The sequence below is a fragment of the Peromyscus californicus genome, unplaced genomic scaffold (assembly GCF_007827085.1).
Source record: "Peromyscus californicus insignis strain IS unplaced genomic scaffold, ASM782708v3 Scaffold_9__1_contigs__length_137607984, whole genome shotgun sequence".
NCBI lineage: Eukaryota > Metazoa > Chordata > Mammalia > Rodentia > Cricetidae > Peromyscus > Peromyscus californicus.
Genome location: NW_026294617.1, coordinates 65,540,279 through 65,566,793, shown reverse-complemented (window position 1 = coordinate 65,566,793; position 26,515 = coordinate 65,540,279). Strand labels below are relative to the sequence as shown.

The window sequence follows — 26,515 nt, the reverse complement described above, 5'->3', positions numbered from 1 at the left end:
AATGTTTTAAATTTACATGTTTAGCTTGAGAGCCCAGTGTGGACACACACTCCTAGTCAATCTTGTACAGGACTTGATGACTCATCTGGAATACTTCTATTGTAGTGACTCAGGAAAACCTTCCTTTACTACTCTTTTAGTCTACATTCTTTTTTAAAGATTTATTTATTTATTATGTACACAGAAGAGGGTGCCAGATCTCATTACAGATGGTTGCGAGCCACCATGTGGGTGCTGGGAATTGAACTCAGGACCTCTGGAAGAGCAGTCGGTGCTCTTAACCTCTGAGCCATCTCTCCAGCCCTGTTTTTTTTTTTTTTTGTTTTTTTGTTTTTTTTTGAGACAGGGTCTCATTGTGTAGCTCCGGCTGTCCTGGAACTCACTCTGTAGACCAGGCTGGCTTTGAACTCAGAGATTCCCCCTGTCTCTGCCTCCTGAGTGTTGGGATTAAAGGGGTGCGTCGCTATATATGTGTATGTGTGTGTGTGTGTGTGTGTGTGTGTGTGTATTAAAGGGGTAGGCTTCTGAGTCTACATTTTTATGTTTAGTTTTCAACTTGCTTTTCTAGCAAACTCCAGCTGTGTGGCCCTAGGAAAGCCAGTCAACTTCTCTGAACTTCAGTTTCTTATCTAACAAACAGGAATAATGATATTTACTTTGTTTTCTCTAGCACTCTGTGAAAACAGAACATATGTTATCACAACTGTGCATATATACACATTCTCCTATTAGTTTATGAAGTACGATAACCTTATCATTAATTAAGTTTGAACTGAATTCCCTAAAACCCCTGCTGATAGCCTTTTCTAACTGAGTAAGAGCTGCCTGTTAATGTTGAGCACTATAAATAGACATTAATCCCCATGACAACCTGTGAGGTAGGTGTGGCCAGCACCATTTTACAGAGACAGATACGGAAGCTAAGGAGGTACAGTAGCTTGTCCAAGGCCACATGGTAGGAAAATACTGAAGTCGGGATTTGAACTCGGCTCTGACTCAGTCTAGAGTCCTTCTGCTGGGATAAGTGGCTCACATCTGTCATCCTAACACTCAGAGGGCTGAGACAGGGAGGCTGCAGCAAGTCTGAGGCTTCCCAGGGCTACTGAATGAGTTCCAGACCAGTCTGGGCTACTGAGGGAAAACTGTCTCCTCTCTCCACCACCCCAAATAGTCCTGTTCTTCACTATTCTTTACTGTATTTGCAAAAAGTTGAAAGCAGGGATGTTGACTCATACAACTTTATCCATTCATTTATCTGCTTGTCCATTCTTTTGTCTATCTACTTTCTATTCATTCTACTATACATCCATCTATCTTTTTATGTATCTACCGGTCCATCCATTCATCCATCCATACATGTAGCTATCTATCCATCCACCACCCATGTATCCATCCACCCACCATCCATCCATCCATCCACCCACCATCCATCCATCCATCCATCCATCCATCCATCCATACATTCAACATCCATCCATCCATTCAACATCCATCCATCCGTCCATCCACCCACCATCCATCCGTCCATCCACCCACCATCCATCCATCCATTCATCCACCCATCCACCCACCATCCATCCTTCTATTCTCTTCTCTTTTACCACTCTCTTTCTATTCACCTCTGTACCATTTATCCATCCACACACCTATCTAGCCTCTTCTTTTACCCTTCTAACCCAATTTCTATCCTGCCCTCTGTTTGCATATCTAGGCAACATTTACTTATAAAGAACAGATTATTTCTCTGAGTCATTATAATAATATTTTACATCTAACAGTTGCTTAATAATTAATTTAAAATTGAATCCAGCAAACACAGAAGAATCTTTTAAGGCCTGTGTTACTTCTCTAAAGTAAAACCTTCATTTCTCAAGCTTATGGATTGATTCAGAGATGTGTTCTGAGGCAGAGCTCAGTGCTACATCGCTTATGAAGGCAAAATAATCTGCCAACTGATGAGATACTTTAATTTACATTATCAGAATATAATAAATGTAACCATACCTCCTATCCCGATGAAGTTCACTCTGAATACAGGTCCGAGAAGCTATGAGAGAAAAAATAAACTAGTGTAGCACCATACTAGTACAATCAGTGAAGATTCGATGTCTATAGAGTACACAATTAGAAATAAGTTAACTTATACAGGACACATATAGAAGGTATTACTTTTAATACCTCTAAGAAAAATAAATCAAAATGATCTTTGAATATGGCACAGGTAATTATAATCATATATTTGTATTACAGAAGAAAATAATAGATTTCAAATAGCATCTAAAATATGTCATTCTGAAAATCACAGTGTGAAGAATGAACACAGAAAAGAGTTATTAGAAAGAAACCACATGGCGGGGCATTGAGATTATGACATGAAGTAACAATGGGAAGAAAAATTGAAAGTTTATCTACAGGACTACCCTATTACAATAGTTTAAATTTCTATTGTAAAAAGTATAGAATTAATACATTTTTAAAATCTGTTTTCTAACTTTTTTGACCTTTACAGTAGTTTTCTTGATTAAAAAAATAATAATAAATAAAAAGGTACTCAAAACACTTTCATAACCATTTTTATAACACACATTTTTGTGTGTGAAGCAGTGACTTTTCCCTCAAGTCTCAAACTCAAAACTCTCCATGGCAGCCAGGTATGGTGGCACAGGTCTTTAGTCCCAGTGCTGAGGCAGAGGTAAGTAGATCTCTATGAGTCCAGTGCTAGCCTGGTCTACATAGTGAGTTCCAGGCTGGTCCAAGCTACATAGTGAGACTGCTTACTCACCTCGCCCGACCCAAATAAAAGCTCCATGGCTTAAATTTTTTCCTGAATTTTATTTATAAAATAAATAAATTCAATAGGACAATGTGGCAGATGGGTCACATTTGGAGATCCATTTTGATATAATGGAACATTATCTTGATTTTCAAAGATCCCTTTAGTGAGTGGTATCTTCAACCTATTCTACCATAAAGACTTGCACAGAAGGGCATTTGTTTGTGAGACAGACTACTCCAATGGCGGCTTTCACTGCCAGCCTCTCTGTTACACTCTCCCGGTGCTTCTAATTTGGGAAGATTGGAAGCGTGCATCTATCTCTTCTTCCTCTTCCAACTTTTCTCTGAGCATGGCTGCCAGAGCTGAGGGTGCCACCGGTGAATGCAAGAATGGAATTTGAACTACACTTAGAGCTGGGACAGCTGAACCTGTACTGGGCTGCATAGGTGAAACCTCCAAGACATGAAACCCAAACCCACGTAGGGATCTCGACTTGGAACATGCTCGTAGCATCATCTGGCTCCACTGACAGCTGATTTCGCATCAAAGCTGAGCCACCCTGAGGGATGTTTATCTACTAGAACAGGAGAGGAGGTCAGAGCTCTGCGTGAGATGTCTGATTGGTAAGAAGGTTTCATTGCGTCAGAATTGCCCAAGCACGCTGCAGTTACATCCCCACCATCACCACGGAAGCTGGAATCAGCAGACATGGCACTTTCCCCAAGACTTAAGTCTTATTGGCATAAACGTACCTCTTCCACGGGGCATTGTGCTGTGTGCTATTCATGAGTGCTAAGGGAGAAAAAGAAGGGGTTACAGAAAAGGAAAGGGAGGGAAAGGGTGAGCCAGTTGCCTATGCTCTACGAGGAACTCAGCAGCAAGACCACCTGCCACGCTGCTTTTTACCTAGGAGATATTGCCTCTACTCTCAAGGAGCCCATTCTAAAGATTCATCTGTGGGGAAGATCTCCAAGTTCTCCCTGATTCTGCTCACTTAAATGGAGAAGAAAAGCTGACGAACCATAGTTTCAGATGGTAAGAAGTAAGTTGAGATGTCGATTTGTAATGTTACCACCAATACAGAACCCTCCATGTTTTAGTGGGAGCATAAGCCTGGATAGATCTTCCTTAAACCACGGGAAGAGAGATGCCTATTCAAATCAGCAGCTCGAGGTCACACAGCTGTGATGGTGAGCAAGGTTAGGAGGAGTCTGTTTCTGGAAATTGTTTGGCTCCTGTGGTACTGGGTGAGTGGGACATTAGTTCTGATCCTAAATTATTTAAAATTATCTATGAAATGATTAGAGCAAACAGAAGGATTTTTTAGGTTATAAATGTCCTTGTTACAGAATCACCTTATTGGTAAAAGTCACAATAATAAAAAACTCAACAACGGCTACATTGTTTTGGACAGGGTGTGAGCGGATGCCTGTGACCTGACATCGAGGTCATGCAGAGTAGCGAACTTCGGGAGTCCAGTCCACATCTCAACTCTACCTTGTGAACTGTTTACCTCCCTAGATTTCAGCTTCCCTGCAGCTGTAAAACAGGGTTAGCTCACAGTCTGCTGACGGTGTTGCTTCCCAAGTGTGAGACAGCTCCCAACTCATGGTATGGAAACAGTGTCGGCTAAATGTGAATTCTACAGACATATTTGTCTAAAAAAGCTCATGAAATGGCCAAGAGTTGTGGCACATGCCTATAATCTCAGCACTTCAGAGGCAAGAGAATCACTATAAGCTCAAGGCCAGCCTGGTATACATGAGTTCCAGGCTAGCCTGGACTATGTAACAAAACCCTGTCTTTAAAAAAACCAAAGAAAATAAAGAGAAAAAAAAAGACAATGAAAGGTCATATAGATCCAATTAGCACACATAAAAAAAACTTTAAAAAATATTTAGGACTCATAAGAATGAATGTACAAAGACCCACCATAGACTGGAACTAGAATCAATATTAAAGAATTTGAAAAGCAATTGGCTGTAGAATATTGCCTTAAAAAAGTAACAAAGGCTCTCTTCTTGTCAGTGTTAGATGGTTGAATCTGGGGGAGTAAAACATCCTTTTTTTTTTTGAAACACGGTTTCTCTGTGTAGCTTTGGAGCCTGTCATGGAACTCACTCTGTAGCCCAGGCTGGCCTTGAACTCACAGAGATCCGCCTGTCTCTGTCTCCCAAGTGCTGGGATTAAAGGCGTGTGCCACCACCGCCCCACTAAAACATGCGTCTTAAATAGCTGCTAAGATTAAAAAAAAAAAAAAAAAGAACAAAACCAAAAAAAACTACAACTTTTTCTTTAATTTTTTTTTTTTTTTAATTAGTGGCTAGGGAGATGGTTCAATGGTTAAGAGCAGTGGCTGCTCTTCCAGAGGACCCAGGTTGGATTCCTAGCACCCACCATCAGTAACTATTCATATGGATGTTTGTCTGCATGTACGTCTGTGTACTCTGTGCATGCCTGGTGCCCTCAGAGGCCAGAAAGGAGTATTGGATCCCCGAGGACTAGAGTCACAGATGTTTGTGAGCTACCAGGTGAGTTCTGGAAATCAAACCTGGCGTTTCCGGAAGAGCATCCAGTGCTCTTAACCCCTGAGCCATCTCTCCAGCCCTACAACTGTTCTTAAACAGACTAAAGGAGGAATGGGGGTGGTAATCATTCCTCATTTTGTTGATAGGAATGGGAATGCTGCATCTATCTGGCCTTCTTGTCTAGCAACAGAACAAATGCAGACACTTGTGTAGTTGTTACGATGGGAAGGACACACAGGAATTAAAAGACAATTGGGTCATTAGAACCCCGGATCTAGCTCAGGTTCCCTTTGCTCCATCTCCCCCGTCCCTCAGCTAGGGCTGCTGTGCCACCTTCCTCTTCTCTCACGCCCCCCTCCCCCCGTTGATCCCCGGTGACAGCTGCCCCGCCAGACGCAAACACCCCCAAGCTTGCTCATCCTCAACACCCCCAAGCTTGCTCATCCTCAGCCGTCTGCAAACAGATTCTCTCTGCAGGACTCTGCTGATTTCTCAAACACCAGCCCCTCTCTTCCTGTGACTCCCAAACTTCATTCCATTCATTGTTCAAATGTTCTGCAGTCACTGCTGTGTCCACTGAGCTCCCAGGCGTGGCACGGGATGGCCTGTCCTTGGCCACCATTGCTCGGTCTCATGGCTCCACTGTTATATGTTCATCCGTTCACAGCTTCCTCCTTCAGCTTCACAGGCAGCTGTCTCCAGGTTTTGCTGCTACCCTGGCCACTTGGTTTTGGTTTGTTCTGCCCTTTCTCCCCAGTGGCCCTCTCTTTAAGCCTTGCACAGTCTAAGCAAACTCCACCCTGGGGACTCTGTGGGGAGTTAGGTACAAAGTGGAACTCTGTCCTAACAGCGTCCTCACACCCCGGGGAAGGAGAGGGAAGACGCCAGGCAGTGACAACATGCCTCCCTCCTCAGCAGGCAAGGATTTACAGAGATGACCACACATCTCCTCCAGTACTGTCCCTTAACGGGAAGAGCTTTAAGAGACACCAAAAGATTCTGTCTCTTGTTATTTTTTTTTTTCCTTCCCAAGGTGAGTGCCAGGGACCAAACCCCAGTCCTCTGAAAGAAACCACCGACCTTCTCTCTACCCCAAGACGACATATTTTTATGAACTGCCACTGTATTGAGTTTTTACTGTAATTGCTCAAATCCATGTTCTTCATGACCTGTGGACGCCTTAAATTCATATTATATATTAAAAGTTATATATATATATATATATATATATATATATATATATAAAAACTAAAATAGACTATATTCTTTCTAGTGTGGTGATCTCGGCTCAGATACTGAATAAAACATCTAAAATCACACCTTTTACTTTTTCTGTAACAGGTAATCCATGTCCTGTTTAAATAAAGACCTTTTCAGAGCCTTTATTTACAAAATGTTAAAGTCCTATACCAACAGCAAATTATAAAACACCATCCAAGGGGTAAAGACACGAAATATAAATGTTAAGTTTGGAGAGAATTCTACTTATGGCACTTCTTATTTTTATAGGTATGAGCCTATCTTTATAGGCATATATATAAATATATATATATAATTATATTTATAATTTTAAAAATTTTATGAAGAAGCCAGGCAGTGGTGGCACACACCTTTAATCCCAGCATTTGGGAGGCAGAGGCAAGCAGATCTCTGAGTTCAAGGTCAGCCTGGGCTACAAAGCAAATTCCAGGATAGCCAGGGCTACACAGAGAAACCTGTCTTGACCTCCCTCCCTTAAAAAAAAAAAAAATCATGAAGAAAGCAAATTAATCAAAACAGCCAGGCGGTGGTGGCGCACGCCTTTAATCCCAGCACTCGGGAGGCAGAGCCAGGCGGATCTCTGTGAGTTCGAGGCCAGCCTGGTCTCCAAAGCGAGTTCCAGGAAAGGCGCAAAGCTACACAGAGAAACCCTGTCTCGAAAAACCAAAAAAAAAAAAAAAAAAAAAAAAAAAAAAAAAAAAAAAAAAAAATTAATCAAAACAGAGATGATTTAATATTCTTTTTATTTTTTGTTTTATGTGTCTGGGTGTTTTGCTTGTCTGTATGTCTGGGCACCATGAGAATGCCTAATGTCCTTTAGTTCAGAAAGGGCATCTGGTCCACTGGAACTGGAGTTACCGGCAGTTGTGAGCTGCCATGTGGGCGCTGAGAATTGAACCCAGATCCTCTGGAAGAACAGCCTGTGATATTAACCACTGAGCCATCTCTCTAGCCCAGGGTTTAATATTATTTTTTAAACGCAGCAGACAGATATCTCATACTTTAGAAAAATTGTTACACAAAATTCTATCCGCGCATAGTCACTGCATTACCAGATTTAAGATTTTCTTTTTTTTTTTTTTTTTTTTGGTTTTTCGAGACAGGGTTTCTCTGTGTAGCTTTGCGCCTCTCCTGGAACTCACTTGGTAGCCCAGGCTGGCCTCGAACTCACAGAGATCCGCCTGGCTCTGCCTCCCAAGTGCTGGGATTAAAGGCGTGCGCCACCACCGCCCGGCTTCATTTTGTTTTTTGAGACAGGGTCTCATGTAGCCCAGGCTGCCCTCAAATTCCAAGGATGATGATGAACTCTGGATCCTCCAGTTCCTACCTCCCACTTGCTAGACTACAGGCACGTGCCCACCATGCCCAGCTCTGGGTTTTGTTTTAAATTACTTGATCTTAGGAGGGAAAAGTAGAATTCTGAGATACTAGCTGATCAACCTATGACAGGTGAAAAACCAGCTGTCAAAAACGCATTGTTGCCGGGCGGTGATGGTGTAAGCCTTTAATCCCAGCACTCAGGAGGCAGAGCCAGGCGGATCTCTGTAAGTTCGAGGCCAGCCTGGGCTACCAAGTGAGTTCCAGGAAAGGCGCAAAGCTACACAGAGAAACCCTGTCTCGAAAAACCAAAAAAAAAAAAAAAACAAAAACAAAAACAAAAAAACCAAAACGCATTGTTACCTCTTAAGAGAAGCTATACTTGCTGAGGCCTTTGTGGATCCATCATCCAACCACTTACTGAGAACTTGAACCACCATTTGTAACTACCACAGAGGAAAACACAGAGCAGAAGAAAATGAACTTACATCTCTTGATTACCGCTCTAATGGATGACAAGGGTCCTTGGCTAGAAAAAGAAAGAGAGAAGATGTATTACACATTCATCAGTCCTGAGGAGAACAGTTTTTCACAACGCCAGGTCATTTGGGGGCATAAGCCATTAACTATTGGTCTCTTTGCCGAACAAAAATGAATGAAAAACTTAAAATTGCCTTTTATATTACGATGCCTTAAAATTGCTTAGAAGTTCATAGAATTTCTACAAATTATAGAAACCTACAAATGATACACAAATAAGTATGTTCATACAAAAATTCATAGAAACCTACAAATTACATCTCCCAGTGGAAATCTGGACACGCCTCATCGTCAGATAGTATTATTGCACGAAGCTCAAAAGAGCTTTCCATAGCTCTCCCACAACCTGACAGCAGATCTAAATACACTATCTGATTATCAGTTCGACCTAAGGGCCAACAATTTCTTCTTTAGATCGGGCTTTAAAATATCTCAACCCAACAAAGAAATCTACTTTTTTCGGGTTCTGTTGAGTAGCTGGCGGTGGCTTCCTGTTGACTTGGTATAGCCTCTTCTCCCAGTGAGCTCCTTCATTGGTCAAGATGCTCTAGCTACAAAATATGTGAGTTTGATGTTTGTGTTGTTTTTATTCAAATCAGCTGTATTGTCTTTGGGACCATTTTAAAAAACAGACAACCAGTTCAATGAGAAGACTTAGGGGAAAAAAACCAACAAAATAATTTGTTTATAATATTCCTTACATTTTACACAATAATGGACCAGGTATGGTGGTCATGCCCACATTCCCATTAATACCCAGGAAGCTAAGGTGGCAAGACTGTGAGCTGAAGCCAGCCCAGGCTGTAGAGTCAACTGAAAGTCTGGGATTTGGAGATATATACATCACATCCCAGAAAACCAACTACAAAACAAGAAACAAAATGGCTTCCATCACGGCTTTTTCATGCAGGCACATACTATACTTTTGCATTCCCATTCTCACCCTGCCCTGCCCCCCACTCCGAATATTTATTCTTTGACTACAGCAAAACACATATGACCTCCTGCATTTCAGAAAAATGCAATTACTTGTGATTTTATTAACAGGGCTGTGGTCAGCCTGATTTGCATCCCCAAAGAGGAACCAAGTGAGCTATGGAATAGTTTGTGTTTCTGTTCTGTGTGCCCTGGATGTAACTCACACCACCATGTATTAACTTTTGAATTAAAGTAATATATTATGTAACAGAAAAAAAGGAAGCACTGTTCTATAAGAACTCTGCTCCACAAATATAAAGGAATAATGATATTTCAGTAGTCTGAATTAATATCATAACACACTATGTTGGGCTAGAATGCTAGAAACTGTAAAAAATAGGAGAAAGTGTAGTTTCACGAAGTGAGTGAAAAAAAAATCTTACAGTTCTAAAATTTGGATAAGCTTCATACTTAAGAGGTAGAGAATGAAGGTTTGTAAAAGGGGGGCCAGGGATGAGTTGGCAGAGTACTGCTTGAGGTTTGATTCCGAGCACCACATACATCAGCTGTGGAGGCGCAGGCTCGGAACCCCATCACTCTGGAAGTGGAGACAGAAGGAGCTTCAAGCTCATCCTCAGGCACAAAATGAGTTTGTGGCCAACCTGGGCTCTGTGAGACCCTATCTTTAAAAAGCAAACAAAGAAAACTAATTGTGATCCAACTGGAGTGACTTTCAAGGAGGGGAGCTGACTGTACGTACGCAGGCTAACACACGGCACACGCTTGTCCATCTGCTACCACCGAGCTACATTTCCAGCCTCAGGGAATGGCTTTGGCTAAAATTAAAAACTGTGACACAACAAAAAAGAATTTCTAAACTGGGAGTGATAGGCACACTTATCATCCCAGCCCTTGGAGGGTGAGTCTGAGGCTAGCCTGAGTTCATAGCCAGATATAGGTGAGCTTCAGCTACTTGGCAAGCTTGTGTCTCAAAACTAAAAGAAAAACAACAACAAAAACCCAATACAAAAACAAAAAACAAACAAACAACAAAAAAAACTAAACAAAACACCCAAAGCAAAGCAAAACAAAAACTACAAAAAACAAACAAAATCTTTCTGCAATTAAATCTCTGAAATCTGTAAGGAAAAGGTACATGAGTTGGAATTCACTCACCTTTGGTCACTGACAGTCAAATTTCTGATCGTTAAGATCGATACCATGTGTATGTAGCTGTACTAACTGAACTCAGTGGGTCATACAAAGAAGGTATCAGGGTGGGAGGGGCCATGTTGAGCGGCAGGTCTGGGAGAAGGGGAGGCAGTGGGTGGTTATGATCAAGATACATTGTATATACAGGTATGGATTTATCAAAGAATAAGTAAAAATATTCTTTAAAAAGATCAGTCGGGCGGTGGCGGCGCACGCCTTTAATCCCAGCACTTGGGAGGCAGAGCCAGGTGGATCTCTGTGAGTTCGAGGCCAGCCTGGGCTACAGAGTGAGTTCCAGGAAAGGTGCAAAGCTACACAGAGAAACCCTGTCTAGAAAGAACAAAAACAAAACAAAACAAAACAAAAAGATCAATAATATGCCTGGGTATGGTGGCACATGACTTTAATCCCAGAAGTAGAGGCAGGTGGATCTCTGTGAGCTTGAGGCCAACCTGATCTACAGAGCTAGTTCCAGGACATCTGGAGCTATATAGTGAGACCCTGGCTGAAAAAACCAAAATGATCAATAATACAATATCAAGTTTTACCAGGCACTTTTCTATTCATCTTTTTCAAAGATAAGCAAATCATATACAGGATAGAAACAACTAATTTCAATGAGTTACATTTATATGCTACATATTTGTTGGGGGTGACAGGCTGGTAGGCTGTATGATGTGCCTACGTGTTGACTGGAGCTACATCCATGTCAAAAAGAAGGGTACAAAATCAGCAAGAGACAGACCTACTTTCCCACCTCTGTGACAGGCCATTCTATTAACTTTCTGTTGCTCTTTTGACTCTAAAATGAAGATATGATTTCTATCCTCTAGCTGGCTGTTAAGACTCAAAGGGAAACAATATAAAGTATATTAACCCAGAGCTGCTATATATTAGTCTTAAAAATGTTGTATTTCTTACTCTACTTTTGGATATTGAAATCTCTATAGTTCATAATATACATGGCTGAAATTTTGTTTTTGTTTTTGAGATAGACTCTCAAAAGCATGTTCTGGGCTGGTCTCAAACTAATCATGTGGTTGAGGATGACCTGGAATTTCTGATCCTCCTGCCTCTGTCTCTGGAATACTGGGGTTATGGGCGCATGTTACTACACCTAGATTATATGGTGCTATGGATTGAACTCAAGGCTTCATTCATGACAAGCAGGCATTCTGTCAATTGTCCTACATCCCCAGCCAGGCTGAAAATTTCAGAGCTACTGAGTTGACACCTGTTGGGCTGATCTAGAGTTACCATAATCTTATCCTGAAAATTCAAATATTTTGTATTCCTGTTGGAACTACTATTCTTCATTTAACAAACATTCCGAGTCTCCCAAAACATACTTCTTGTATACCTCATCTCTCATGGCGTCCAAGCAAAGGCAAAGAGAAGAAGCCATACACTTTGGTAACACGTTCTTATTTCCACTGTAAACACAGACAGTCCTCTGTTCTTTTAGGTCCCCCTCCCAGGATGTGTTCTACAAAATGACCATGGTGATCAGTGGCTCTGTTGATTTAGTTTTGTATTGCTTTAAGTCTATTAAAAAGAAATTCTATAAAAAGTTCAAAGATCACGGAAAATGCTTTCAACTGTTATAACTACAGAACATTTAAAACTGGAGTGTGCTGCCCTGTCCTTCCTAATTCTCTCTCTCTTTTTTTTTTTTTCATACGTGCATGTCTTGACTTCCTAATTAGACTGCAGGTTTCTCAAGGGGAAATAATGGCCTCTCCCCATTTTCACAGAGCAGCTCACTGGAACTGCACCATGTGCTCACTGAACTAACGTGAACTCAATCCTACTTGCAGGCAGAAAGAAATATAATTGAACTAGTTCCAGTGATTCCACCCACAACCCACTCAGCACACAAATCCACAGGACTGATTTTGCTGCTGGTTTTGTCCTCTTGATATCAATACCCAGCTACTCCCTGTCATGTAGGACTTGCCCAAGGTGTCTGTGTCTAAAACCAGGAACTGTTCACAGGACCTGGTGGCACACACCTATAATTCAGCCCTGAGGTGACAAAGGTAGGAGGGTGTGGGTTCAAGGCCAGTCTGGGTTACACAGTAAGACCTTGGTTCAAAAACTCAATAACCTGGGATATAGCTCAGTGGCAGAGCATGTGACTCACATGTCCTGAGCCTTGGGTCCATAGCCAGCACTGGGGGAAGTAAAGAAGTACTTTTCATACAGAACATCACCTTGACAAGCATCTGGCACTCACCGGAGGACTGGCCTGGCTACCAGCAATGGATGGCAGAGTGGTGATCAAGTTGACCTTACTGCATGATGGTGCTTTAGACTCCAACACTTGATTTGGTAACAGAAGGAAACCTTAAGTGTCAGTTCATAGAATGTCAGGAGTGAAGTTTTTGTTTTTGTAACTGCATACTATATTTAAGAGATTCTCTCATTATAAGACTCCAGTAGCCCCCAATAAACGGGGCACAGACTGCTAGACTGCTAGTTTCAAGCCATGTGTAACATACAGTAACACATTATGATACTCATCAGATAAAATGTGTCTCTATCGGGCTCGCTATATGATGGGGAGCAGGCATAACTCATTTGCCAAGAAATGTGTGGCATAATGTCCAGTCGGCACCTGAGAAAGGTGGCATTTACTGCAACGTGTCCAGTGTGACCTCTAACCTCTTCAAACGTGAACACAGAGAGGACTATGAGTCTGACGGATAATTGCGCTCAGTAAACATCTATTGAGAGAATCAAAGAATTAAGTAACTGAAAGAGATCTTTTCTGGGGTATTTGTTATCTTTCTTCTACAGCCAGCCTAGCCTGATCTAAGGAAAGTTTCTACAAAAATCCTAAAAAGGAGGGGATATAACTCAGTGGAAGAAAGAGGCCTGGGTCCTAGCCCCAGAAAAGAGAAAAGGAAAGAAAACAGAAACACAAGAACCAGATATGTAGCGATGGAGCAGAATTACATTTTAAGGTAAGGATTTATTTATTGGTAAAAGGCATAAGAAAGACAGCGCATTTTTGAAAGGTTATCTATTATATTATAGATATATATCTATTATATTAGGGGGAAAGGAAGGATAATATTATGATATATGGTAGTTTCCTTTTGACTATTGGCTTATAACCCCACCACACCCCACCTCCTCCCTCAAAGTAAAAGACTACTGGACACTTAATTGTTAGAGTATCAGGAATAAATTTTAAACTTCAGCCAAAAATATACAGCATGTTAATTCAAGAATTACACTAAGTGCCAAAGCAACACACCCAGCTAAGACTTGGTCTCTGCCCTGCTGTGGGATGTTTTGTATGCTGTGAATGTGTTGCTCTGATTGGTTGATAAATAAAAAGCTTATTGGCTAGTAGCCAGGCAGGAAGTATAAGCAGGATAAGCGGAGAGGAGAATTCTGGGAACAGGAAGGCTGAGTCAGGATGCTGCCAGCCGCCACCATGAAAAGCAAGATGTAAAGATACCGGTAAGCCATGAGCCATGTGGCAAAGTATAGATTTATAGAAACGGGTTAATTTAAGATGTAAAATCTAACTAGTGAGAAGCCTGAGCCAATAGGCCATACAGTTCGTAATTAATATAAGCCTCTGTGTGTCCATTTGGGTCTGAGCAGGTGTGGGACACGGGAGCTGGATGGGCACAGGAAAACTTTCAGTTACACTGCCCCATGAAGCCAGCTTCCAGTGAGTTCCTTACAGACACAGAAATGCCTTCTAACTTGTATTTCTGTTTTCTTCAAAGCGAAACTTAGAACTAGCCTAAAACTTCAATCTAATTTTTACCATGCATCTGAAATTTTTTGGATACCATTTTCTCTACCAGATCATAAACTCTTTCTCAAGCCTTATATATGCACATATGCATATATATATATTTATATATATTGTATATTGTATGTATTATTGTATACATAGATACAATATATTGGAATGGTGTTGCCCAAAAATCTTAAATTAAAAACATATTACAGCAAGCTTTTAAAAAAAAAGTCTTGACGTTAAATCCTACACCAAAACAAAACAAAACCCTGCGTAAGCAAGCCTCATCAAGATGGACTCATCAAGTCACAACCTGTTAACAATGCCCGAGAGGCTGTGAACAAAAAGAAAAACAGTTCAGTGACAGCTGTCACCCTGGTTTAAAAGACCTTTAAGCAACCGTGCACACCCCCCCTTTAACCCTTCTTTATGGATCCAGGGGAAACCTGGTATTAACTCCTGTGATAGACAGGCATGTTCTGCCTACCCAGAGAAGTCAGGGGGGCGAAGAACCAGGAGTAGCCATGTGGTCAGAATAAAGAACAAAACATTAAAGGCAGAAGCTTCTTTCATTATAGTCCATACCTAAAGTCCTGCTATCTCCACAAGAAGAGACAAACAGCAGGTACAAGGCTCCTTTAAAAATAAAATAAAATAACACCCAAACAAGCTCTGTTCCTTTAGAGACACTGAAAGGTCAAAGGAACTGTTGTGAACATCTGTATCTGATTGGCAGACTATTTCCATTTTAGACCATAGTAAAGATATGAGGGGAGGGGGCACTGAGGAAGTGGCTCCGTAGTTAGAAGAGTGCTGGTCGCTCTTCCAGAGGACTAGGGTTCGATTCCCAGCACCCACATGATGCCACACAACCATCTACAGCTCCAGTTCCAGAGATCCAATGCCCTCTTCCGGCCCCGGTGGGCACTGCATACACATGGTACACAGACAAATATGCACACAGATAACCTGTACAGATTCTAAAAAGGTAAACAAAATTTTAAAAAAGGATGTGCAGGGCTGGAGAGATTGCTGCAAGGTTAAAGGACTCACCCAGCAAGCAGCCAGCACAGAACCTATTTAACCGCCCAGTGTTTGTTGCGGCCCCCCTGAAATTCCAGATCCCCAAAGGCAGAGATGGGACTCCCGGAGCAAGCTAGACCAGGCGTATGAGTGATCTTGGGGTTCAATTGAGAGACCCTGCCTCACTCAACCTTGGGTCTCCATGTGCAGGCCCACTCATGTGCAAGTGTTTCCCTCAACACACGTGTGCCCACACATGTATGAATACACATTTACACATGTATACACACCACACACATACATGTGAAAAAAAAGATATAGGAGGAGAAAGTAAGAAGGGTGTGTGGTGATATTTTATTTGTGCTCTAATAAATAAAGCTTGCATAGAGATCAGAGGACAGAGCCAGCCACTAGATTGAACACAGAGGTCAGGCAGTGGTAGCACACACCTTTAATCCTAGCATTTGGGAGGCAGAGATTCATCTGGATCGCTGTGAGTTCAAGGCCACACTGGGGACAGAGCCAGGCATGGTGGCACACGCCTTAAATCCCAGTGCTAGTTAACCATAGAGGTCTGGAGGTCTGTATAGACAGACAGGAAGTGATAGAGCTGGGCAGAAAGAGGAAAGTGATGTAGCTGGGTGGAGAGAGGAAGTGAGATGGCAGGGCATAGAAAGGATATAGGTGTGAGTATACAGGAAGTAGCTCTCTCTTGGGCTGAGGATTTCCTAGCGGTAAGAACTTGTGGCTGGCTCATTCTATTCCTCTGATCTTTCAGCTTTCACCCTAATACTGGCTCCGGGTTTTTTATTAATAAGACCTTTTAGCAATTCGTCTTACAAGGGTGAGAGGACATCTCATCTTTTTATTTGGTCAGGACAGTATATTTGGCCTTCCTTTTGATATTACTTCTAAGTCATTTTGAAGCATCCAATATTGAAATCTAGAAGATAGAAATTCCTAGCATAGATCTTTAGTGTGTACTGATGCTATGGCAAAAAAAAAAAAAAAAAAAAATCAGTAACAAAATCTGAAGTTCCAGGAGCAGCTGACATTTGGAATTGAGCTAGTAACAAAATACATGACGTAAGGGCACGTGTGTGCATGCAAGCTTCAGGAAGGAGACTTCACTTCAGCAAAAATACTGTTCAGACAAGAGTCACCTCAATTAATGAGTACAATATTCCCTACTCCCCCCCAAAAAAACCCAACCTTATGACTAACACAAAGTCCCTCAAAGATCAGTGGGTTTAACAGAAAGCAACAGGAAAGAAAACAGGTGAGAACCATGATTTTATATTTCTTTATTTTTTATGAGAGTAAAATAAAACTGTCAAGAGGGACGGAGGTCTGTTTTTTTTTTTCCTTAAAGCCAAGACAAATACATATTTTTAAGCATTTGAAATTGATCAAAACATTAATTGATACTGCAGAAAACTAAGGAAGAAATTAGGTCACTTTGAAACTTGAGCTTTATGTGACACGAGGCAGATACTTTTTTTTTTTTTACACTTTAGATGGTAATAAAATGCATAAGTTATTATAAGATACCACAATAAGCCAGGTATGGTGGCACATAACCCCAGTACTCCAGGAGGGTCACTGTTCAGGCCAGCCTCGCTTACATAGGGAGATGTCTCAAAATACTACTCCCTCAAACTAAAGGACTACAGTAGTTCCCACACCAAAAATAACTCTTAAAACTATCTTTTCTGTGGCTGGACAGATGGCTCAGTAACTACTCTTGCAGAGGACCCAAGTTTAATTCCCAGTACTCACATGGCAGCTCAAGACTGTCTGTAATTTTGATTCCCTCATCTGACTTCCAAAGGTATGCATGTACATGTGCATGAGGTGCATACATACATGCATGCAAAACATTCATACACAGAAAAAATAAATCTTAAAAAATTAAAAATCTGTTATTTATTAATTGATTTTTGAGATACGTGTTGTAGAATATTATTTTAAGGTGTGTTATTTTTGTTAATGTTGCATTTGTTTAACTCTGTGAAGCTGTGCTACTTTGCCTGTCTAAAACACCTGATGGTCTAATAAAGAACTAAACAGCCAATAGCAAGGCAGGAGAGAGAGAGAGGTGGGGCAGCAGGCAGAGAGGATAAATAGAAGGAAAAATCTGGGAAGGAGAATTGAAAAGGAGGAGCCAAAGAAGAAGGAGGAGGACTGCAGGGGCCAGCCACCCAGCTACACAGCCAGCCACAGAGTAGAGTGAGATTTACAGAAGAGAACAGGAAAAGCCCAGAGGCAAAAGATAGACGGGATAATCTAAAGTTAAGAAAAGCTGGCTAGAAACTAAGCCAAGCCAAGGATGGGCATTCATAAGTAACAGTAAGCCTCTGTGTGTAAATTTATTTGGGAGCTGGGTGGTGGGCCCCCTAAAAGAGCAAAGATAACCAACAACAGATACGGTCTTGCTATGTTGCCCAAATGCTCTTGAACCAAGCAATCCTCCTGCCTCCGCCATCTTGAGTAGCTAAGACTACAGGTGTGTGCACAACTATGCTGAGCTTTAAAAACACCCTGGCCACTCACTGCTTTTTCCTCAATGTTCTCTGACATGGTTGTACTCAGAAACAGCTGTAGATCTTGGGAAAGTTATGGCCTTGGTTCCAACAGAATGCACAGTGTTCCCATAGCAGCTGTGGGTGTTTGGAAAAACACAGGACTGTCATTCCATCAATAAGAGGACTAAAAGATTGATGTTGAATAACTATAAGTAGTTTGTTATTCAACAGTGTGTCTTTGTTCTGTTATTCACACTACTATAGGATCTATCTTATTACTGAGCATGTACCATTCTTCTCTCAAAGGTCAACCTTACTTTGGAAGTAACTTTTTTAAAGACTAGTTTATTTTTAATGGTGTGTGTGTGTGTGTGTGTGTGTGTGTGTGTGTGTGTGTGTGTGTGTGTGCGTGCATGCATGCATGCATGCATCTGAGGGCAGGTGCCTGCAGGGGCTTCAGACTTCTCTAGAGCTGGACTTACACAGCTGTTAGTTGTCTGACTTGGGTGCTAAGGGTCAAACTCACCTTCTGAAAGAGCAGTTTGCTCTTAACTACCATGCCATCTCTCCAGCCCCAAACTTAACTTAAAGAAATAATTTCTTTTTCTTTTATGTACCCAATGTGCCTGCCTGGCACCTTCAGAGGTCAGAAGATCCATCAGATCCTCTGGAACAGGAATTACAGGCTGTTTAGAGTCACCACCATGAAGGTGCTGGGAACTGAACCCTGGTCCTCTGCAAGAGTGGTGAGTGCTTTGAACCACTGAGCCATCTCTCCAACCCCCCAAAACAAAACTGTCTACCTGTCCATTCACACACCTGTACACAGGCTCACTTCAGCTGATTTCTCTTGTTGGTAGTTTATAAGCAGGGAGGACCATAACCAGATGAATAGTGTCTAGACACTATTATGGTGCTGTGGCTTTGATTACAGGTTCAAATTAATAATGGACTTGGTGCACACATGCCTGCATTGGACTAGCTGGGTCGTTTGAGGGATGGTTCTGGCTTTGGGTGCTGAAAGCAAGGTGAATGCCACTACTCATGTCTTATAGCCCTGCTACTAGGAATCTGTCATTCAGTCTCTTCCTGTAGAGGAAGATGCACTTTCTTTCTTTAGTTTTTTTTTTTTTGGACTGACAATACTTTCTCCTTTAGATACATTTTGTTTGAATTGGCACATGATTAGTGCTATATTTGATAATTATTTTATAAAGATTCCAAGTGTCCGCAGGTGGTTCCTGTTTCCTGGTTGATGTTAAAATCCTGGGTTTAGTTTGCTTAATTACCTGTTTAACTTCTTTCTTCCACACTAATAAACTTTTTGAAGGCAGGGGCTCACTTTTACATTTGTCCCCAGCATCTAGGAAAACCTGGAATTTTGCAAATGTTCTCAAGAAATACTAATTACATGACTGCTTAAAAAAAGTTCTAGCCGGGCAATGGTAGCGCATGCCTTTAGCCCCAGCACTTGGGAGGCAGAGCCAGGCGGATCTCTGTGAGTTCGAGGCCAGCCTGGTCTACAGAGAGAGATCCAGGACAGGCGCCAGAACTACACAGAGAAACACTGTCTTGAAAAAACAAAAACAAAAAACAAACAAAAAAATCTAAAGTGTTGGGACTGAAGAGGTGGCTCAGTGGATAAGACCACTGGCTGTTCTTCCAGAGGACCTGGGCCCAATTCCTAGCATAGACAATGATTCACACTGGCTGTAACTAGTTTCAGAGGGATTTATCTGATGCCCTCTTCTGGCCTCCAAAACATTACATACATGTGGTATACAGATTTACATGCAGGCAAAACAATACACATAAAACAAAAATAAATAAATCTTAAGAACTCTAAGTGTGCACGTTGATTGAATGTGATTGCTGACTCTGTTTCATTTTCATGCCACAGCAGCAGTGGTTCAGGAAACAGATCATTTTCTTTCTGTAAACAGCTCTGACATTGCATACAGGCCCTGAGTCATTTTATTATTCAACTTCGGATCCAGGGGATTTTCTCTCCTGTAATGGTAAATAAATCTGACCTCAGGCTGCTAATTTCACAAAGTGATTGATTGGGTGATGGCTTAAATATAATGTTCATTATTCAAAGGTGTTGAAATTGACGTGAGCCAACTGATTTATTTTGTTTTGCTTTTTTTGCCACAGCAAGTTATTTTGAAATCATTCAGAGGGCTGACAAGATGGCTCAGTGGATAAAAGTGCTTGCTCTGAAGCTCTGTGACTGAGTTTGGTCCCCAGAACTCACATAAAGCTGAAAGGAGAGAACTGACTCCACAAACCTGTCCTCTGGCCTCCGCACACATGTCCACATATGTATACATGATAAACACACACAATAATAAATAAAATAATTTACAAATTACACAGAACATTGTGTTCATTTGTAGAAGGCTCAAAAACTACAGTGGTAGTTCTAAATTATAATCTCGCACCTATGAAGACAACTCTTGGTAGCATTTGGGGCACAGACAGTTTTGTCTGCTGTTAGATGCTGAACAACGAGTTTTAGTATGTAGACATTCTTATTTGCATTGATGTCCAGGTCAGTGGCATTAACAACACCGTTGCTGACTCAGACAATAATCTCCAAAGGTAGGGAGAATGTTTCATTTATCTTTTTGTGTGCTTTTCATAACCCTTCCATCTGTCAGTGCTGAGATCCAAGCAGGTCTTGAGTATGCCATGCATAGTCTCTACCACTGAACGGCATGCCCAGCTTTTCATAATGCTTTTGATGTGCTTGCAAGTTAAAGCTGTATCACTAACATCTTTTTCCCCATCACTTTATGTATAGATAGTAAGTAAAATGATAAGTCAGCCCCTGGTCTGCTGGGTTTTCTGGTGTAAATATTCCCGCCGTTGCCTGCTTGGCGCCACAGTGTGCCACCACTTAGAAGATGTGCATACTGCACATCCAGCAAACAGAATTAAACCGACAGGAGATGGTGTTCTAATATTACGCTCATTCTGTGATTTATTTGAAGCGTGAACCTAATTAGTCTTGTCAATAAAAACCAGGAGTCAAATGTCGGGGTAATAACTTAAAAGATGAGAGAAGAGGAGCAGCAGCCACCAGAGACATTTTACCTCCCTGGAGCTTCAGACCGAAAGGGCGGAGATCCTGTCTCCACCCCGCCTTATCACTTCCTGTCTCCACCTCCTGAGTGCCGGGAATAAAGGTGTGAGCCGCCACTGCCTGGCCTCTGTGGTTAACTAGTGGCTAACTCCGCCCTCTGATCTCCAGGCAAGCTTTATTTGTCAGAACACAAACAAAATATCCCACCACATTTATTTAAGTACAAGTTAAAGCCAGACATGGTACTTGATGCCTATAATTTCAACACTTGAGTGGCCGAGGCAAGAGCACTGACTGCCTTGAGTTCAAAATCAGCCTGGCTACATAGTGAGTTTCAGGCCAGGCTGGGCTAATGAACGAGACTCTGTCTGAAATAAAATAAACAGAGTCGAACTAACGAAAAGATTTCAAAAATTCATGAGTTAATACAACTTAATTTTTAATATTGCCAGTGTCTCACAGCAAATTTGTCAGGTCTCGTGAGCCAGTCTGATCTGGCTTCAGTATATCATTAGACAAACATGTTTTCACTGTGTGTGCGCGCGTGTGCGTGTGCGCGCGCGCGTGTGCGTGTGATCAGTTCATCCAGGCTGCTTCAACAAAAATACTACACACTTACAGGTTTATTATAATCAACAGGAATTTTTCTCTCTCACAGATTTCCAGAGGCTAGAAAGGTCATGACTGAGGTGGTAACAAGTAGTGTGTATCTGATGAAGACCTGCTTTATGGCTCATAGAGGCTTCCTCCTCCTCCTTGTCCCTACATAGCAAAGTGACAAGGATCTGCTGAGGAACGCTGTATAAGGGCTCTACCCTCATACCCTAATCACAGCTTAAAGGTCCTACCTTGTGGGGGCCGAGGGGACAGTGGGTTAAGTGCTTACCCTACAAGCACGTGGACCTGAGTTTGAACCCATGTAAAAGCAGGGTGTGCTGAAAACCACCTCTGTAATCCTGGCTTCCCTGTGGGAAGATGGAAGGTGGAGATGGGTCAATCTACCAGCTAGCCTGAGGCACAGAGCAACAACAAAGAAAAGACCCTCCTCAACAACGTGGAAACTGAGGACGACACCCAAGTTTGTCCCTTGACCTCACACACATGAAAGATCGAATAAATAAGGAAAAACTTAAAGCAGAAAACACAGAACAGTCATCATGGAGGTTTCAGCACAATAAAGTTTGGTGAGACACAAACATTCAGACCATACAGATTCTTAAAGCAAGACTTACCAAGTAATTCATACTGAATATTGAGTGGTTTGTCTACTTCTTGGAAGTCTCATTTGGTGCTGTGTGCTCTCCTGCTTCAGCACAGACTGTACTGGGGCCAGTCTGCGGGGATGGGGGGGTGGGAGGGGGAGGGAGAAGAATGGCGGAATAGAATGCCTCCAGCGTGGGAGGGGAGAACAGAGGCGGGGGTGGGGGGGGGTGGGGGGTGGGTAGGAGATGGGGGGTGGGGGTGGGGCAGCGGTAACATAGTGCCCTGTGTAGCAGGCCAGTTACTTCAAGGCTGGCCAGTGTGAGTTCATCCTCCCTCGGGCAGAGGCTGACCTGGGCACATTTGGAATCAGGTTGGTGCTCCTTGGTTCAGATGGACTCCATACCTGCTGTTCTCACCTGCCACCTTGTTCTCCTTCCTGGTTCTTCTTGATGCTCTTAAATATCCTGGCTACACAGGACTGCTTGTTTGGAGACCATCTTACTATCTGCAGACTTAAATCCTTACCCTGGTTTTAAGATACCCTTATTCTAAAGCTTGCTTTTCTCTGGCCAAAGTCTAGAAAGGTACTCTGCCTCTGGGGTCATTTTATACAGCTGGCAGCAGCCATCAGTTTAAAGGACTCCAATGTCCTTCAGCTACCAGATGTGTTCTAGGTTTTCCAGTGGCTTTGCAAGGAATGGAAATTAGCTGGTGGGAGTCCCGATAGTCTTGCTTATGTAAAGGAGACATTTCTAAACATTTGCATAAAAGTTTTTGTGCCTACACATTGCTGGAGTTCCTGCTGCAATTCCCAAAGGCGAACAAACCCTTGTGTTGTTAGAAGGAACTCGCTGTTTCCATGTTTCATTTACATTGTTGGCCAAAGCTACCAGGGAGAGGAACTTTCTCAAGAATTTTCTATTTTTCAAGGGCATGGTTCGATTCATTTTCAAATTGTATTTTACTAGTAAAACAAAGGCTTTAGTAAGTCTCTACCGGATAAAATTACATTGATTAGTTTCTGTGGTTTGTATCTACTGCTCTGTTATTTTCTCAACTTGTGATTCGGCCTGTTTTATCCATGTTTAGAAGATTTCCAATAGTGGTCTCTGTTTTATTCCTGTTATTGATGGAATGACAGTGTAAGTGTCTTTCCAAACATCCAGAGCTGCTTGTGGCAACACTGCACGTTCTGTTCCAGACAGGTACCCTGCTGAAACCAAGGCCGTAACTTTCCCAAGATTTACAGCTGTTCCTGTCTGAGTGTAACCGTGTCAGAGGACACTGCACTGCCCCCTCCTTGGGAAGAGGAGGAAGAGAAAAGGGGAGGGGCAAAGCAGGGTGAATTGCAACTGCCGAGGGTGGGGTAGGAATCTAAGCCTTTACTTTTAATTCTCCCTTTTCCACACAGTTCAGACAGCCAGGGTCTGAAGAAAACCGTGTGTGTCTGGCACCTCCGTGACAGACAGTCCAGCAGTGACAGCAGCCTCACAGAAAATACCAGAAAAGACTGAGCACACAGTCTATCAATGAACTGTACGCTGAGCAATGGGGCCATGGAGACGGCTGCTGAGTGGGTAAAAGCACACCTGAGGACCTGAGGTCCATCCCGAGGACCTACATGGTAGAAGGAGAGGGTGGACTCCAGTAAGTTGTAGTATAGGTCCCTCTCCACAAAATAAAATAAAATAGACACATAAACTAGATTCAGAATGTTTAAAGCAGAATGACAACATTGTTCCTCAAGGGTATTAAAACCCTTGACAAATCCCAATTTATTTTCCTGGGGAGTGGGGACAAGCAGACCCACTCACAGGCTCAACACACTGACAAGCTCATGTAAAGGTATGATATCTGGGCCCTCGAGTTACAAAAAAAGGAAGTACCAGTGGAACCCAGAAAACGTCAGTTCTCGGTAGGCTTTAAGATGATTCAGCTGGAGCAAACATTATTAGGGAGTTATTGTTTTAAAGAACACATGTCTTAATATTTGGTATAAGTTACTTCATTACTTAGAAAAAATGCTATCACAGACAGTAATATTTTTGTTTGTTTTTGACACGGGGTCTCACTATGTATTCCTGGCTGATCTGGCACTTGGTATGCAGACCAGGATGGCTTCAAACTCCTGCCTCTGCCTCATGAGTAATTTTACTGAATATAAGTGAATCTCACTTTCAATATCCCATCGTACAGGAATTCAAAACATCTATTTAATATCAGATTAGTGTTTTACGAAATTATCTGTTGAGATACAAATTTTTGCTTTTATGTGTTCTGTTTTCGTATGCAACAGGCATGGTTCAAGGTCACAAGATTTGAGACTAACAGCACTGGGCTGTAGCTCTAAATGCACAAGCTGAAATGAAGGCTGACACTTACAAATGGCCCCTGCTTCACTTGCTTTTGTCCTTAGTATCTTTATCTCACTGGAGCCAAAGGCAAAAGGATGTTAAAATAGAGTTTTGATCAGCCCCACAGAAAATGACGGGCAAGGGGATGGAATGTTCATTTCAATGCAACTTTGAGGAAATGGACCGACCCCTTACTGAAATCTTTAAGGAGACAAACTGGTGTGAATGGCTGGCTTTAAAATGAGGGCTGCAGAGACATCTTCACAGGTTCCGGGGCTGGCTAAGCAACTATGAGCTTGGATCCCAGCACCCGCGTGAAAGGTAGGAGGGCATGGCCACATGACCCTATAACCCCAGCGCTGTGCGTGGGGTGGTCGGGGAAGACTGGAGGAAAGAGAATTGCTGAAGCTTGCAAACAGCTGGTCTAGCTCCAGGTTCAGCGAAGAAAGCAAGAACACAACAGTCACTGTCACTCCCTTCCCTGACTGCTACATGAGAATGTGCACCTGCACACACATGCATGCATGCCACACGTGTCCACCTGCCACCCTTGACCCAGAAATATGTAAGTAAATTTACCTAAATAGCTTACAGATGGAGGGAGATTATATCAGGAACCCATTGACAAGGACAGAAGACAAGTAGTAGGGATGTCTATATAATTCAGTACAAGAAGTTACCTTTGAAATCACAATCCTTCTGATATGAGGTTATGGTGATATTTTATTTGTATTAAAATGTTATTTGTATGTTAATAAATAAAGTTGCCCGGGGTCAGAGCTATTAGCAAGCCATAGGAAAGCAGGGCAGTGTTGGCATACACTTGTAATCCCAGCACTTGGTAGGCAGAGCTGGGTAAGTCTCTGTGTGTTCAGGGATACAGCCATTATTGGATACACATGCCTTTAATCTCAATACCAATCATAGAAAACCTGGAGGCCTATACAGACAGGCTGTGAGGAGGCGGTCATGTGGTTGGGTTTACAACCAATGAGAAGGCAGAACAGAAACTCTATATAAAGTCTTTAACACAGAAAGTAGCTCTGGTTTGGAGAGGTAGGACCACTGCAGGAGGAAGGGTAAGGTTTTAGCTCTTAGCTCTGACCTCTTGGCTTTCTTCTTTGCATTGGTTCTGTGTTTCTTATTTAATAAGAAGGTTGGTTACATCTACATGAGGTCACATCAATTCCCTCTCTCCTTTCCCCCCAACCCCCGTGAGAGTGTGTGTGTGTGTGTGTGTGTGTGTGTGTGTGTGTGTGTGTGTGTGTATGTGCGCGCGTGCGCGCATGCCAATGTCTTATTGTGTAGTCCTGGCTGGCTTTGAACTTCCAGTCCTCCTGCCTTAATCCCCTGTAAAGGCTATGTTTTTATTGAATTATTTTAATTTTATTTCTCTATTCATTGGGGTAGGGGTTACAACCACTCATATGGAGGTCAGAGGGCAACGTGCAGAAGTCAGTTCTCTCCTTTGACCATGTGGGTCCTGGGTATCAAACTTGACCTGCTGAGCTATCTTGTAAGTCTCAAGGTTATTTCCTTAACTACCAAAACCAATAAAGAGTGGGGATGAATGTGTAGCTCAGTGGTAGACTGTGAGGTCCTGGGTTTGATCCCCACTAGAAACAGACTTGACTTAAATGCTCGGATTCAGCCTCTTGTTCATGCAAGTAATGACTGAGAGAAGTGAGAGGAACCCACTTCTGCATGTGGAGTACCCATCTGCATGAGGCTGCATAAGAACTCTGGGAGTGTGCAAGGCTCCGGCCCAGGGATCTCTGACTGCCATACATGCAAAGTAACTGACCTGAGTCTAGAAGTCTAAGGCCCAACTGAGGTCAGAACCACGTCACTTAATGTCACTTCCCTTGTCTACATAGTATGATATTGTTGGAGTAGATGATCTCTAGCCTACCTACCTAGATTAAAAATTACAAAATTTAAAACTATAAGGTTCAATTTAAGTCTATTTCATACAAAACAAGGACACAATTCAACAAGAAAGGGGGTC

At 42.2% G+C, this 26,515-nt stretch overlaps 1 protein-coding gene across 5 annotated transcripts in view; it reads right to left on the bottom strand.

Annotated features, from left to right (window-relative positions):
• The window catches only part of Sh3d19 (SH3 domain containing 19), a 165,032-nt gene that overhangs the window by 45,137 nt on the left and 93,380 nt on the right, over positions 1-26,515 (bottom strand). For 3 of the 5 annotated variants that reach the window (XM_052730219.1, XM_052730220.1, XM_052730221.1), the window contains exons 3-4: positions 8,370-8,410; positions 2,005-2,047 (exon numbers count right to left, since the gene is read on the bottom strand). In XM_052730219.1, the coding sequence (XP_052586179.1) occupies positions 2,005-2,047; positions 8,370-8,410 (84 nt within the window). Of the gene's footprint in view, positions 1-2,004; positions 2,048-3,528; positions 3,569-8,369; positions 8,411-26,515 lie in introns of all 5 variants that reach the window. The other 2 variants (XM_052730222.1, XM_052730223.1) reach the window with 1 other exon arrangement.